Below are 15,697 nucleotides of genomic sequence, written 5' to 3'. Positions count from 1 at the left end.
CATTTTGGTGGCATAGGAGCGAAAAGAATTTAGTCCCTTGTTTGTGCCGAATCTGGGTTGAACATGATTCGTTGCACTCCCTCTGGTGTTGTGGGTGTGGACTTCGTTAACATTAAGGATTAAGGAAGTATCTACACAGGTACATGGGTATCTTGGTGGAGTATCGAATCTTGTGGACCAGACCCATTGCAAGATGCTGTACTCTGTCGCCGACCCTAAGCCATGCCAGTCTGGCGGGTGCCAAAGACAAATTTCCATTTTATGTAAATGTAATGGTAATATTTTCACAATCATATATTATAATATTAATTAATTTAATTGTAGGCCTATATGTATATATTTCAAAGAAATGTAGCTAGCTTCAGCAACCCATCATTATATAGCTTGTTACAGCAAAATATCCCAAAAGAGGCGTAAACATTTGTTTTAATAGCTGAAGTAACGTGGTAGCTATAATGGAGGGGGCCCTATCACATTTTGCTGGGAACCCGTGGGTGCATGCATGTGGACTGTGGATTCTGGAACCCCGCCACTTTGAGAACCATGATGCTGCGATCCAAGGATTTATTTAGGCCAATTATCTGCAGACAAATCCCCGAACCCCGATTGTCAATCAATTCACAAATAGCCTGAATCCGCCCATCGTAGGCTATAGCATTATGTGAACTGCAATCCCGTTACTTTTCAATCCTGTCAATATATGCGATAAAGCGGATAAACGCCTCTCAGTCTGAAAAGACGCTCCGCTCACCAGCTCATTGCCACCATTCTGAGAGAGAGAGAGAGAGAGGGGGGGGGGGGGGAGTCAGAGAGAGAGACAGAGGGAGGGAGAGAGAGAGAGACAGAGAGAGGGGGGAGGGAGGGAGAGAGAGAGACAGAGAGAAGGGGGAGGGAGGGAGAGAGAGAGACAGAGGGGGGGAGAGAGAGAGGCAGAGGGAGGGAGGGAGAGAGAGAGAGAGAGACAGAGGGAGGGAGGGAGAGAGAGAGAGACAGAGGGAGGGAGGGAGAGAGAGAGAGACGGAGGGAGGGAAGGAGGGAGAGAGAGAGACAGAGAGAGGGGGGGGTCGAGGCTCGAGGGGGGATCCTCCTCCTCATCAATATCGTCGTATTGCGCGCAACACCAAAACTCCTCCTGCTCTCTAGCTGTTGCGCGAACCGGCAGCATGGGTCACGGTCAGACAGACAGACAGTCAGACAGACAGACCGTATATAAGGCTGTCAGCTGTCAGTAGAAGGACACTGGCTGTTTGCACTCGGGAAACGACGCACTTATCAAGGGATTATTACACAGCTCTGTATCTCTCTCTCTCTCTCACCTACATTAGGCTACAATGTCTCACGCATGGGGATACGCAGCGAGCAACGGTGAGGCACTTTATCCATAGTCATATATATATAGTGCATGCAGGTCCTTATTGTTATTGCTTTATAACCACCAGGACCTGTTAATGAATTATGATAGGCTACATAGCCTACATATACCTGCGGACTCTGGAACAATGCACACAGTCCAATGCATTTAATTTATTAACACTGTGACTGCAACAGGCAATTTTCATTCATTCATTCATTCATTCATTCATTCATTCATTCATTCATTCATGCTTTAAGGATTATGAAAGATCATTATTATTATTATTTTTGGACGCCTCTTTTTTGTTTTAATATTTACTTTGTTCGGAATAAATAAATAAATGAAATGGGGAAAAAAATGCTGCATGCATTCGTTCGTTGGTTCGTTCATTCGTTGGTTCGTTCATTCATTCATCATCATCCTTCTTTGCAGATTTTGTGCGTTTTAATCACCTCATCATCACCTCAAATCCCCCATTCTGAATGAACCCCTTTATTCCCTCCTTTTTGTGTTTATGGATTTAGCTACAGCCTGTTGTCTGTCTTAAAATCCTTTCATTCCCGTCATTTTAGGACCCGATAAATGGGCCACTAACTTCCCCATTGCCGATGGACCCCGCCAGTCTCCCATTGACATCCTACCTGCTCAATGCGACTACGACGGCGACCTGAAGCCGCTGTGCCTCAAGTACGACCCTTCCACGTCAATGGATATTCTCAACAACGGACATTCCTTCCAAGTGACCTTCCTTGATGACGCCGACAGCTCAAGTTAGTGGGAAATTAATGTTAATATTATGCATGAGAAGTTATGTAATACAGCCCCCCCCACCCCCACCCCCCAGGCCCAGATAACCTGCGCAGGCTGCTGCACATTTTAGGGAATATTTAACAAAATCAAATAGGCAACTGGTGCAGAGCCTGGGGAATTGCCCAGGAGATCCACTGAAGAACACATGCATGCATGTAGACTATATGTTTCTCAATCGTTTCAAGCCATGACCCCCCAAAAGCAATCATTATTTTATAGACAAGCACTTGGAATATAGGAGTTGAGGCATATACATTTTCGGTTTCACAGACTCTAAAATACACATTTTTACCATTTGTATTGGCTTTTTCCTTTCTTGTCTTTTTGAGGTAGGCTATTAAGGATCTTACAAGTCCTTAAGTTGCCATGTCTGGGACATGCATGGGGACCCCCCTGGGGGTCCAGATTCACAGGTCGAGAACCACATAGGGAATATTTAACAAAAGAAAATAGGAAAGTGGAACTGCATGGTGCAGAGCCTTGGGAATTGGTCATGCAGGGGATCCAGTGAAAAACCCATGCAGACAATAGTGATTGAATTGGTAATGAAACCCGGTGCAAAGCTTTTCCCACGACTGGCTTTTTCATATTCTGAGTGAGGTCAAGGGAGCACGAACAGAGGGTTCTTTACTAAATGGGACCGGTTCTCTAGACTAGTTAAACATTACATATTTCAAGTGCAACTGGAATGTGTTTTTAGTCACCAACTAAAACAAAGCATGCATGTCCCAGTCCTTTTCCTTATAATAATGTGGAGTGAAATTGTAATGTCCCCTCTTTCGCATTGGTTGAGCTCATCTCGAGGTAGTTATAGCATTGGAGCAGTGGTTCCCAAACCTTTTAGCTCCAGACACAAAAGAGAAATTTGATGTCTGCCCGGGCCGGGACTCAAACTAGTGAAAATAGCTGGTATACACACTCGTAGATCTGGTATTTTCACTATACTTCTTAAACGTTATTTGTTTCCCATAATTTATGACATTTCTTTGATTTTTGAAGGGTGCTAGCCCCTCCTATGCCCAGCTTTGTCTGTCTGTATGTGTACCACGGAAATTATGTGATTGGCTGAGCACGGAATGTGATGTGTTGTCAGTCGTGGGGAAAAGTTGAGCGCCCCTCACTTCAAGTGTGATTTTTACATTTGATTCTGATTCTGATTATTTGTAGTCTTGCGTGGCCAGACAAATTGAGACAATAGGTTCCAGGCTATAGGTTATTAGCTCATGAAGCAATGAAACCCCATTAATGTATTCAGACACCAATGGCAAAGTCAGGCAAGGTGACAGATTGCTTCAGCCTTTTTTGGCAAATGAACGAAACAAGGATAGCAGGATAAGTTTCATTCTTTTCTACTAAACATTCAGGCTATTGTGTCAGCCTCGGAAACTAGAGATTTATATTTGTTTTAGCGTGCATGTCCTTGAACTGCTCTCATTTATAGCAGGCCTTTGAATGCTGTGACGTAATCAGTGAAATGTGTGCAAACCTTTTAAGAAATTGGATTGAGAATCGTTGCTTTGTTTACGGTATAGAAACAATGAGAGAAATAATTGCATCAGGGTGGATTAACAGCACTGGTCTGCACTAAGAAGAGATAAGCTGTTTTATACTACTAGACTTAAGTATCTTAGTTAGTATGCTTAGGGCTTACTAAAATGTTACGTCCACTATGGTGTAAGGAACCTTAACCCTTTTAAAGATTTGGAGCATTATCCAGTGTGCGGACCTTACCTTTTTTCTATGTTTATTTCAAACCATTATCCTGAAAAGTAACAATTTTGGACATATGAGATTTCCACCCGACAGAGATGATATAGCCTACTCGTCATAGTCATGCATCGGCCGACGGCCGGAGTGTGTGTGTGTCAGTGTCTGTGTGTGTGTGCGTGCGTGTGTGTGTGCGTGCGTGCGTGCGTGTGTGCGTGCGTGTGTGCGTGCACGCGTGTGTCATGCACGTGCAGTGGAAAGTAGACTGCCTTTGTCTCTTTGTCTGCACACTGCTCAAGCAATATGTATTTCAGCTGGTCGTCCAAAGTGTTACAAAATGTAATATTTGGAAAATGGTCTTAAGTAATATGAAGTATATGATTAGAACATGCTTGAACTTTGATAATTAGTGTCTAATATTTTTTACAATTGCTACACATTGCTACAAAACCTGTATATCCAATCATTTTGGGCATATATGCTGAAGTTGAAGGATAGGTCTGAGAATGATGCACCGTGCATGTTCAAATCATTTATTATTTAAGACCATTTTTTTCTAATATTTTGATTTAAAAACTAAATAAAATACTGGCCATAGAGAAACTGCATTTCTTCTGGCATATCAGAGCAATCAGCATGCCACTGAGATAGACCTATAAATATCAGCTACATATTTGTAAAATAATAGATTAATACAAAATGTCCTGCAGACAGTGAAGAGGGAGGGGGTGGGTAGATCTTAAAATACCTCAGTACAGTAGCATCATCATCATCATCATCATCATCATCATCATCCTGGGCTAAATCTGATCCGATTCTTCTCAGTCTGATCACGTGCAGGAACTCTCAGACCACATCCAACAAATAAGGAAGCTTGCCTGCCCTGCCCCTGTGGAGTGTGTGTGTGTGTGTGTGTGTGTGTGTGTGTGTGTGTGTGTGTGTGTGTGTGTGTGTGTGTGTGTGTGTGTGTGTGTGTGTGCGTGCGTGCGTGGTGCGTGTGCGTGTGCGTGTGTGTGCGTGTGTGTTTGTTTGTATGTCGTGACGACGATGTTGAGTGTACTGTAAGTACAAAGGCAGCTGTTGCATCATACAATCAAACGGAATATGTCCTGTTTATGAAAGAAGAAATTGCATCGACATGGTTCCGACGAACCTCCTGCTTACATTTCTTTTAAGATTTTCTTGAATTATAAACCAAATACTGTGTTCATAATATTGCATGATATTATTAGGCCTATTTTTTGTCTGGCAAAGAGCCATGTATTTAACCGTTTGATCTCAAATACACAAACGTTGCAAGTTATGCGGTTTTAAAATTATGTGTGACATATTTATTTAATTTATCCATTTATTTGGACAGTTCAGCGCATATTGAGCAAAATTACAATACAATGTATAGTCATACACCGGATTTGGCAAGAGTGCAGATTTCCATCCATAGTCTGCATATGAAAGCAAGCAACGTTACAAAAGCACATAGCCAATAGACATTACAAAAGGGTACAAGACAGACGAGGAAAAACGGCAGTAGAAAAGGCTTAGTCATTGTAGTGTTGATTTCGTCAACTAAAACTATGACCAAAAAATAAAAACTAGGGATGCACGATTAATCTGTAGCATAATCGGAATAGGCCATATCGGAAATAAAAATGCCATATCGTTATCGGAATGGTCTCAACATAATACAGATTATTTAATCGGTTTTCACTGGCAAAAAATGTGTTACTTATCTCATTCAGTAGTCATTCAGTTGTGAAAACAGACACTTGGAAAAGAGTATGCTATTTATTGATTGATTGAATACTTTATTGACAGGCTTTGGGCCAAACCTCTATGGCCTAGGCTTGATTCAATTGTGGTCCTCTGTATAATATCGGAATCGGTCAGAATCGGTAATTGGCAGATATGACACTGCGAATAATCGGAGATCGAATATCGGTCATAATTTCATAATCGTGCACCCCTAATAAAAACTAGACTAAAATGTTAGGGAGGGACTATTGGAAAAGACATCCAGTAGAAAAGACAAGTCATTTAATGTCTGGATGTATACTGTAGGTGGATCATGAGATAAAGGGTCCCTGGGCCACCAACATGCAAAGGGCCCCCCCTTTGGGTTATTTTATTGACATGAATGAATAAGCCCATTGTCTGACAAAAAGTTCAATGTTAATAACTGTTATTAACTTTGCAATTTTTGGGGGCCCCTGAGCTTGAGCCTCCGTGTGACATCAACGCGGTCGCGCGGAGGCTTAAGCTCAGGGGGCCCCGTTGGATAATCCTCCCCTGCTTGGACGGACGCGTTGTGAGCTTTTGGATCGGCTATTTTCATAATGTGCAACCAACTGAACCAAGTGTAAAATTAACCATTACGACGCCATCTTGGCCTGCCAAAATACACTTTTAGTCGACTATATATCAACTGTAGATTTAGAGACTAAAACTAGACTAACACTAAAACATTTCAGATGACTAAAATGTGACAAAATTGAAAAGTTTTTATCCTTTTTTTATGACTAAAACTACATCAAACTTGCTGTCAAAATCAACACTGCTGTCTGTCTGTGTTCCAGCTCTGACAAACGGACCTATCTCGGGGACGTACAGGCTGAAGCAGTTCCACTTCCACTGGGGTGCATCTGACCTGAAGGGCTCTGAGCACACAGTGTGTGGGACCATGTATCCTGCCGAGGTAGGAACCACCGCTCACATAATTATCCTTTCTGTCGGGCTGGTCTCATGCACGCAGTGGTGGAAAAAGTACTAACTATTATATTATAAGTAGGCTACAAATAACAGTACCGCAATGTGGAAATGCCTCTGTTAAACCTAGAAGTCCGGAAGTCAAAATGTACTTAGAGTAAAAGTACAAATGTATTGCTATAAAAATTTACAAAAAATAAAAAGGTACTCATTATGCAGAATGGCCCATTTCACAACTTTTCAAATGCATTTGAAATGTATAGAAATCTTTTGGAAAATAGTAGATCTAGATCTGCTATTTTGAAATGGCTGAAATGTATAGGGCTGAAATGGGTAACTACTAGTAACTAAAGTTCAAATAATTGTAATGGAGTAAAAGTACAATATTTGTCTCTGAGATTTAGTGGAGTAGAAGTAAAAATACTGAAAATTGGAAAATACTCCAGGTATAATACCTCAGAATGTAAATGTACAAGTCTGGAGCAACGGAAGCACCAAAAAATCATGTAACACAAATTTATCAAGTGATAAAGCGGAAGTGACACCTCCACCCCGCTTCCGTTTTGTCTTTGCAGTCGCACAAATGTACCTAATACAAACCAAAATCATCTAAGTGTATAGCTTGCTGCTGAGCAGGAACGGGAATAAAAAGAATATGGCATGGTGAGGGCATGTGATGTCTGGGGGCTGTCTGGGTGAGAGGGAGGAACTGGCTCTGGTCTTTCGGAGCTGACGCTTCAGTTCGGCTTTTCAGCCTCCTCTACTCCATGCTTGAGCGCCTCTTATCACCAATGCCCTATTTAATTTTTCTGTGTGTTTTTTGTGTGTAAATTAACGTCCCTACTTGATCATACTACAGCATCACACAAACGCACCAAATGTAGCAGATCCGCAAGCTCTATGGGAAAAATATGGCGCGAAGCGGCTCGGTTTGAGCTTGTTGTTCTGCTACTTTTGTTATTTTCAAATTTTAATCCTAAAAAGTAACAGTTTTGTACATATATATATATATGATATTTCGGTTTCCACCCGACACAGATATGGACTGTTTTAATTTTATTTCACTATCAAGAACGTTATCTCCCCCCCCCGTTCCTTTTCTTATCTACTGACACATCTTGTTGAAAATTGTCCGTTTTTTTATTGAATAGCAGCTAAACCTTTCACTTCATCTGAATGAAGGTCCCCCAGGCGTATGAAACTCACCCAGATTCACTCTGAACAACAATACAAAAGGGCCCGGCAGCCCAGACGGAATTGAAAGGATTCCCAGGGTTACAAAAAAAAAAGCGAGCAAATCTCTGAATAATCTATTTACAAATGGCCTTTGTGTGTGTGTCTCTCTTAGCTCCATCTGGTGCACTGGAACACCAAATACCCCAGCTTTGGGGATGCTGCTAGCAAGCCTGATGGGCTCGCTGTTGTGGGAGTGTTCCTGAAGGTCAGTAGTGATGTTTTTAAATTAAATCATTCTACTGGTACAGTCAGTATCATTGTGCTTTCTTTGCTGTGATGTAGGCCTACTTAGGACACTGATAAATGATGCCCTGCCTAGCCCTTTGCTGTGATGTAGGCCTATAGGACACTGATAAATGATGCCCTGCCTAGCCCTTTGCTGTGATGTAGGCCTACTTAGGACACTGATAAATGATGCCCTGCCTAGCCCTTTGCTGTGATGTAGGCCTACTTAGGACACTGATAAATGATGCCCTGCCTAGCCCTTTGCTGTGATGTAGGCCTAATTGGACACTGATAAATGATGCCCTGCCTAGCCCTTTGCTGTGATGTAGGCCTAATTGGACACTGATAAATTATGCCCTGCCTAGCCCTTTGCTGTGGACCACAGTAGAATGCATCAGCGGTGGGAGAAGTACTCAAATTCCACTTACTTAAGTAAAAGTATCAATACTGCAATTTAGAAACACTAAAGTCTGGAATTCAACATTTACTTGAGTAAAAGTACAAAAGTATATCAACTAGAATCTAGAATATCAAGTAGAAAGTACCCATTATGCAGACTGTCCCCATTACACAAGGTATCATATGTATAACATATTATATTATATTAGTATATTAAAAACCTTTTGAAAATAGCAGATTGCATTGTGAGCTTGTAGATCGGCTAGTTTAGGGCTGAAGTGGTTAATCTATGTTTTGTAATAATAGTCAAAGTCTACAAAGTAACTAGTAACAAACGTTTTCAAATAATTGTAGTGGAGTAAAAGTACAATATTTGCTCAGTGAGATGTAGTGAGTATATGGACACAAAAAACATAGTTCTGTGTGATAGAGGGGTAAAAATATTATATACTAAATATATACTAATATTTTAGAAATATGTCAACAATATAAATGACGTTAGTTTTGTGAATTAATTTACTTTTACTGCGTGGCCCCCTGTGCCCCCCACAAAATGACCGGAACTACTTAATATTTCACCAAAACCAGAGCAGAATTCCCACCACGGGACTCGGGCAATCAATTAATACAGTTGCAAGTTTGCAACCACTATATTAATGGGAAGTATTTCATACAGTTAAAAAAGTTACAAAAATCTGTCATATTTGACCATAGGCTCAATATTGCCTCATTTTGTTATTAAACCGCTCTGGCGGCTCGCATTTTGTTTTGAAATGCTAATTTTGGTCATGGGCGGTATGGCTGACTTGGTATAGTCTATAGAGGATATTTATCATGTTATTTTAACAGGCTTAAAAACACATCTTGCAGGAAAAGAGACAATAAGAGAGCTTTACAACAGAAACGGCCAACTATTAGGAAATAATAATAATAAGGGACTGTCCCACACGAAGTGAGACATCTGGCCAGTGGCCAACCTAACTATTATACACTTGTACTCCTCCTCCTAGTATAGATGATGTCTTGTACAGTATTGTATGTCTTTAATATGTCTTGATGAATACACGGGACCACAATGGAAATAAGTCCTCAGGACCTTTTGTGTTAACCTTTTAGCATGAATGTATACTGTAACTGTTAAATCTGTACTTTTTGCTAACTCTTCATAAACTGTTCGATCAATCAAACCACCTTTTTCCCCCCTTCAGATTGGTGCTGCCAATGCAGCACTTCAGAAGCTGCTTGATGCATTTGATGCCATACAGGCCAAGGTAAGTCTATTTAATTTTAAAGGCTTCGGTTCTATACAAATGTATGTTTTAATATCTTTTTAGGGCCGCTGCCCTTCACTTCACACAAGTGTGATTTTGTTTTTAACCCCACTCCATTGTTTTCTGTTCCAGGGCAAACAGACCACCTTCCCCAACTTTGACCCCGCCACCCTGCTGCCAGGCTCGTTAGATTACTGGACCTACGACGGCTCTCTGACCACACCCCCTCTGCTGGAGAGCGTCACCTGGATCGTCTGCAAGGAGCCAATCAGTGTCAGCACTGAGCAGGTATGCCCGGTGCTGGCCACGCCCACACATCGTCACCACACCATTCATGCTGTGTAGTTAGAGGGAGGGCTTTGACTTTGGACACACTCCAAGGGTCTGGGAATGGCTTCATTGGCTTACACATTCTCTCTCCTTCTTCATTGCTGTTGAAATCAAGGACTTGATTGTTGAGATTAGCAGCATGGCTCGCTGACACACGAGAAACCTCTTGTAGCTGGATGAAACACAATACTGCAACCGAGAGGGAGAGAGAGACAGATAGAGACGGAAACAGAATGAGAAAGAGACAGAGAGAGAGAGAGAGAGAGAGAGAGAGAGAGAGAGACAGAGAGAGAGAGAGAGAGAGAGAGAGATGCATTGTGCTATCTATAACTATAAACTGCTAAGCCGTTTTTATACGTTTGACAACTTGTGAAATGGGACATTCTGCATAATAATAATAAAGTACTTTCTACTTTTGATACTGCAAGTACATTTTGATACGAATACTGTACATTTTGAATTCCGGACATTTACTTGGAGTATTTCTACATTGCAGTATTGACTTTTTTTTTAATCCTTTTCCACCACTGCCCAACAGTATTCAGTAAATGCTTCTGTATAATCAACTGTTGGCAGCCAGAGGTGAATGAAACACAAGTCGATCCCACGTTAATCTCATCACAACAAACCGTTTCTACACTTTATGACAAAAAAAACACAGTGCATACATACAGTACACCTGTACTGTATGTACTCTACTCTAGTCTACATTTCTACACAACACAGCCTACTGTACATCATGCCCATAATCAGTGGTGGAAAGTAACTAAGTACATTTACTTAAGTACTGTACTTAAGTACAATCTTGAGTTATTTGTATTTTACTTACTTACTTTCCAATTTCCAGTAGGCTACTTTTACATCACCACTACATCCACTACATCTCAGAGGCAAATATTGTACTTTTACTCCACTACATTTATTTTAACACTTTAGTTAGTAGTAACTTTGTAGATTTTGATTATTATTACAAAACATAGGCCTAGCTATACAGTAACCATTTCAGCCCTATACATTTTCGGCCATTTGAAAATATAACCAATACCCAGCAATATCTTTACAATCAGTAAACCCTGTATTCCCTCTCCCTCTCTCTCAAGTCTGCCCTTGCAGAAAATGAATGCCAGCCAGTCAGTGTCTCAAGGGTAAACACGGGGAGTGTGTACACATAACCTTTAAACATGTTGCCATATAGACCAGGCACAGCTGATAAGTCTGTATAGCCACAGAAAACCAATGTTGGTAACAATATGCTGTTACTATTTTAAGCATGAACGTTTGATAACTCTCCTGGAGTGACTGACACTACTATTGGAAAATTTGAAATATTCTCATTTTCTATATATTTTGTTCCCTTAAAGGGGCACCACATCAGGGTAGAAATATTGTCTATATATGGATCTATTTTGACGATTATAACGATTCTGGTGACTTTAACGTGAAGTCCACAAATACCAGTTCTGACATGGAACAGATTCCTGGTCCCTCAATGTTGGATCCCAAACCTATTGTGAAGTCAATGACAGTCTAATCGAAGAATAAATGATTAATTTAAAAAAAATCAGAGTATATATACTCCCTGAGTGCCTAAATGGCTGCCCACTGCTCCGCGTTGTTATAGCTGGGTAAATGCAGTCTGCAGAGGACACATTTCATATTATCTGCAAATATACTGTGACAAAAAAACACCCAAGGAGTGAGGCCTATTCTATTCTACAGTGAGTGTGTGTGCTCCTACTTGAATTCAGACATGTGTTGATCGTACATCACAGCCTCATCTTTCCTGTCACAGGAGGTGCTGCGCCTGCATGCCACTTCCTCCTTATCTGCATAGCTGAAGCTGTAGTGGGTGCTGCACCGTTCAGTGGCCCAGAGGTCACCCACCTCATCTCCTTTGAAGATGAGGAGAATGGCAGCACACATGACCCCCTTTTCCACCAAATGAACTTTGGTTCTAACTGGTTCCATTGTAGATTCTTGGCTATTTTCTCTATTTTATATTATTTTCTATAGTAATACAAAGGGAACGGTTTTGGACACCCTGACAGTAACAATATGTATTTGGCCATAGTCCTCTATTTGAAAAATATTTTGTGCCAGGAACCCCCAAAGGAGAGGCCGCTAGCCCCTCCAATGCATGGCTTTTGAAGATATTTTTGTCCCACACAAAGATTAAATTCCCACTGACAATAAATGGATCATGTACGATGATAAGAGTGAGCCTCACTTCACACGGCTGTGATATTTTAATAGCAGATTTACAAGCTCACAATGTGACACATAGTGAGCTACTAGATCTGCTACTTTGTCAAGCCTTTTCTTTCGTTTCTGTTTGTGAAGCACAGCGGAGCTGGTTTATGAATCGCTTTGCCTTTCTGGACTAGTTCTCTTTTTAAAGGTTTGCCTATAATTTACACACCCACGATAAGGGCGCCAGAGGTGAAACTAAAGCCCAAGGAAAACTGCAATTAATTTGTGTTACTGAAAGCCGATTGCTTGATCCGCCACATTATAAATACAGCTGTGAGAGTTAAGCACCAACTAGAGAGCCACTAAGCTTGACATTGAGGATAGAAATGTGCCAGACAGACAGCCGAGCCCCTGACTCCAGCTTTCCATCAGCATTCAACACGGACCAGCAGTGACGCGTGTGTTGAGTTGAGTGACAGTCACAGGAGGTCAGCAGCTAGAATACTATTCTAGGCATTTAGTCATTACTCTATCCCACAGCGACGCTTACACAAAAATGTCAAACTAAATTAAGCTTCACCAATCACCTCCCCACGTTACAATCATCAACCATCCACACAACAAGGGCCACAGCAAAATTCAGATTAATTACTTTACTTTATTAACAGTTTGCAAAAAAAAGAAGTCCAGGTACAGTTATACAATAATGCTAAAAGGATAACACAAAAATCCCTGAGGGCTTGTTTCCATTGTGGTCCCGTGTATTCAATTAATCAAGATATAGAAGATGATAGAACACAATACAAGAAATCATCAGTACTAGGAGCAGTAAAAGTATATTTAAAGAAAAACAGTGGGGGGAATTTCTTTTGGCAAGCTAGAAGGCTGTAGGTCCAGTTGCAAATTGCAGACAGGTGCTCTTTATGGCGGTTTTGAAGGAGGGTAGGGAATCTCATTTTTGTTGGCTGTTACACGTATTAGGGTACATTTTGGTGGCATAATAGTAGAGTGAATTCATAGCTACTGCGTACCTTGACAATATTCCTGTGATCCAATATCTAGAAGATTAATTGAAGTTCCAGGGCAAGGAACATGTCTTGAGTTTCCTTAATTGGCCACAGAAAGCCGAGGAGCACGTTGGATATCATGCCCAGAGTGTTTATTACTGAGACACCTGCAACGTTCAAATGTTGTGTCACCTGCATTATCAGCACACCTTGCTGAAATAACAGTAAACGTGGACTTGTTGTGGTAACGCCCGTTATGACCCAGGGTGTAGTGGAGGGGGAGTGCGGGGGATTAGGCATCCCTCACTTCTAAACATAGGTTGGTTTTTTTTGGTCAATTGATTTAGTTTGTTTACATATTACATTGACACAAAAGACAAAACTGTCACCGCAACCTGCAACGTACAAGGCGAGGCAAAGCCTGTCCACTGTGGTTGTGATATCGCCCTGACAACCAAAAACAACCAATAAACCGGCTGACTCTGCTGACTGTCCCTTTGGGCTATATAGGATCTATCCTAAACTACTCCTGGAGATGGGATCCTAAAACTTGTCAGGCTGAATGCACAACAAAACATTGTGTGTCGTATTTTTGTTATGAAAAAAGTAGTCTCTCGAGACAGACTGTTGACCCACGCAAATTCAAAGGAAAATAGGGTGCTGTTTTTCCTTTTCCTCTAAAAGTAGCACTACAATGTTATGACCCTAGTAGGAAGCCTAACACGGCCCATAGGGAAGGAGCCTATCTTCTGTCTCTGTGAGGCAGCTTGATGTACAAGTACATCCCCCTGAGGCATGATACCATGTCGCAGGAACTTACCCCCAATACAACAATGCCAAGCACGGAGGCATTGGCATGACCCGGCCAGGGATCAAGCCCTGACCTTCCCAGTCTCAGGGCGGACACAAAACGTCAGGTCGTAAATTGACTGGCTTGTAAGACACGGTAGACACCGCCAGGAGGATCATGTTTGTTGACCCTGGGGGTACTCCAAAAAAAACACTGGAGTGGACGCCAAGAGTATACTGAAACACGATGTTCTATACACTGGGCTCATCTTTACCTTAAAAAATGCATGGCAAAAAAGGCACTGGCTGCTCAATGAAGTCTGAGTCAGTGGCCTCTCTACTCTCTAACTCTCGGTCTCTCTCCCTCTCCCTCTATCTCTCTCTCTCTCCCTCTCCCTCTCCTCTTCTTACAGATGGCCAAATTCCGGTGCCTGCTCTTCTCCGGTGAGGGTGAGACCACGTGCTGCATGATGGACAACTATCGGCCCCCACAACCCCTGAAGGGTCGCAAAGTTCGTTCTTCCTTCCAATGAGAACCAAACCTCGCTCCCCCCACCCTCTGTGCCCTACTTTCGCAGACCCCCCCTAACCTTTCGCCCCCTTTAGACTGCAACGAAGCACAAAGCACACGTATCGACATCATTCACATTTTGTTGTAATGTTTTTGAAGAAAGTTTAATTGCCAATTATATCCGTCCCTGAAATGCAATGCACACTTGGTGCTGTCTTACTGTGCGGAAGGGAAAACTTGAAGGGTCCAGCGTTTTTGTTTGTTTTGTTTGTTTGTTTTGTTCCGCCATCTTATCGCCTCCCGAGTCGAGCGATAAGGTGCCCTCTGTCCAGACTCAGAAATACTCCACAGTGGCACGCGTTGGCCAGAATTTCGCACCTGGTTCCAATGTATCAGAGAGCGCCTTGAACAAGTAGGTGGCAAAAATCACACTGCAAGTCCTGAGTGTTAGTTTAACTCTGAAAGTACCGGCAAAAAAGTGTCTATTAAGGGTTCATTTGCAAAAAATATTGATTGTTTCTATTTATTATGAATGAGTAGTACATTTTGTTTTTTAATCGTTTCTTTATTTTTTTGCAAATGAACAATTTTTGGTGTGTGAGATAATGTTTTGTCAAGCAGCTACAGTAGGGAAAGTTGATGATGCTTTGAAATGCAGAAATATTAGTTAACCCAGTAAGTGATGCTTTATGAGCCAATAGGCAGCCGAAAAACACAAACACTCCACGACAAAGCAAGGAGATAGAATCAACTCTCCATCTGTACAGAGGACAAGCTGACACACATACAGACAGACACACATGCGCACGTGCAAACACACACACACACACACGCACACACACACACACACACACACACACACACACACACACACACACACACACACACACACACACACACACACACACACACACACACACACACACACACACACACACACACACACACACACACACACACACACACACACACACACACACACACACACACACACGCATCCTGCCAGTTTGGCTGTAATCTCTGACTGACTGACTTTGTGCCTCAGGATCACGGCAGCTTAATGAAACACTGTGGCCCACTCCACCATCACACTCGAATCATTGAACTACAAAATCCCTCTTCTCTGCCACATACACACAAACACACGCTCATGTGCACGCACACA

The 15,697-nt window shown here is 41.9% G+C and overlaps 1 protein-coding gene across 1 annotated transcript; it reads left to right on the top strand.

Moving 5' to 3' along the window:
- The first annotated feature begins 1,207 nt into the window (after positions 1 to 1,207).
- LOC306913379 (carbonic anhydrase 1-like) lies at positions 1,208 to 15,483 on the top strand. Its single transcript, XM_079489980.1, has 7 exons — positions 1,208 to 1,365; positions 1,927 to 2,124; positions 6,445 to 6,563; positions 7,923 to 8,015; positions 9,643 to 9,705; positions 9,838 to 9,993; positions 14,435 to 15,483. Exons 1-7 carry the CDS (start codon positions 1,332 to 1,334, stop codon positions 14,552 to 14,554), a joined length of 783 nt encoding a protein of 260 aa, XP_079346106.1. The 5' UTR covers positions 1,208 to 1,331; the 3' UTR covers positions 14,555 to 15,483.
- Positions 15,484 to 15,697: the final 214 nt, after the last annotated feature.

The sequence above is a fragment of the Electrona antarctica genome (assembly GCF_951216825.1).
Source record: "Electrona antarctica genome assembly, chromosome: 20".
NCBI lineage: Eukaryota > Metazoa > Chordata > Actinopteri > Myctophiformes > Myctophidae > Electrona > Electrona antarctica.
Note: the sequence above shows the minus strand (reverse complement) of the source record. Positions and strands in the feature narration are given on the sequence as shown.

Bases quoted from the DNA above. Each gene is read 5' to 3' on its own strand.
- LOC306913379 (XM_079489980.1), top strand. From the start codon at position 1,332: ATGTCTCACGCATGGGGATACGCAGCGAGCAACG. The intron at 2,125-6,444 runs GTTAGTGGGAAA...TCTGTGTTCCAG, and splicing joins TGATGACGCCGACAGCTCAA to CTCTGACAAACGGACCTATC. The intron at 9,994-14,434 runs GTATGCCCGGTG...CTCTTCTTACAG, and splicing joins TCAGTGTCAGCACTGAGCAG to ATGGCCAAATTCCGGTGCCT.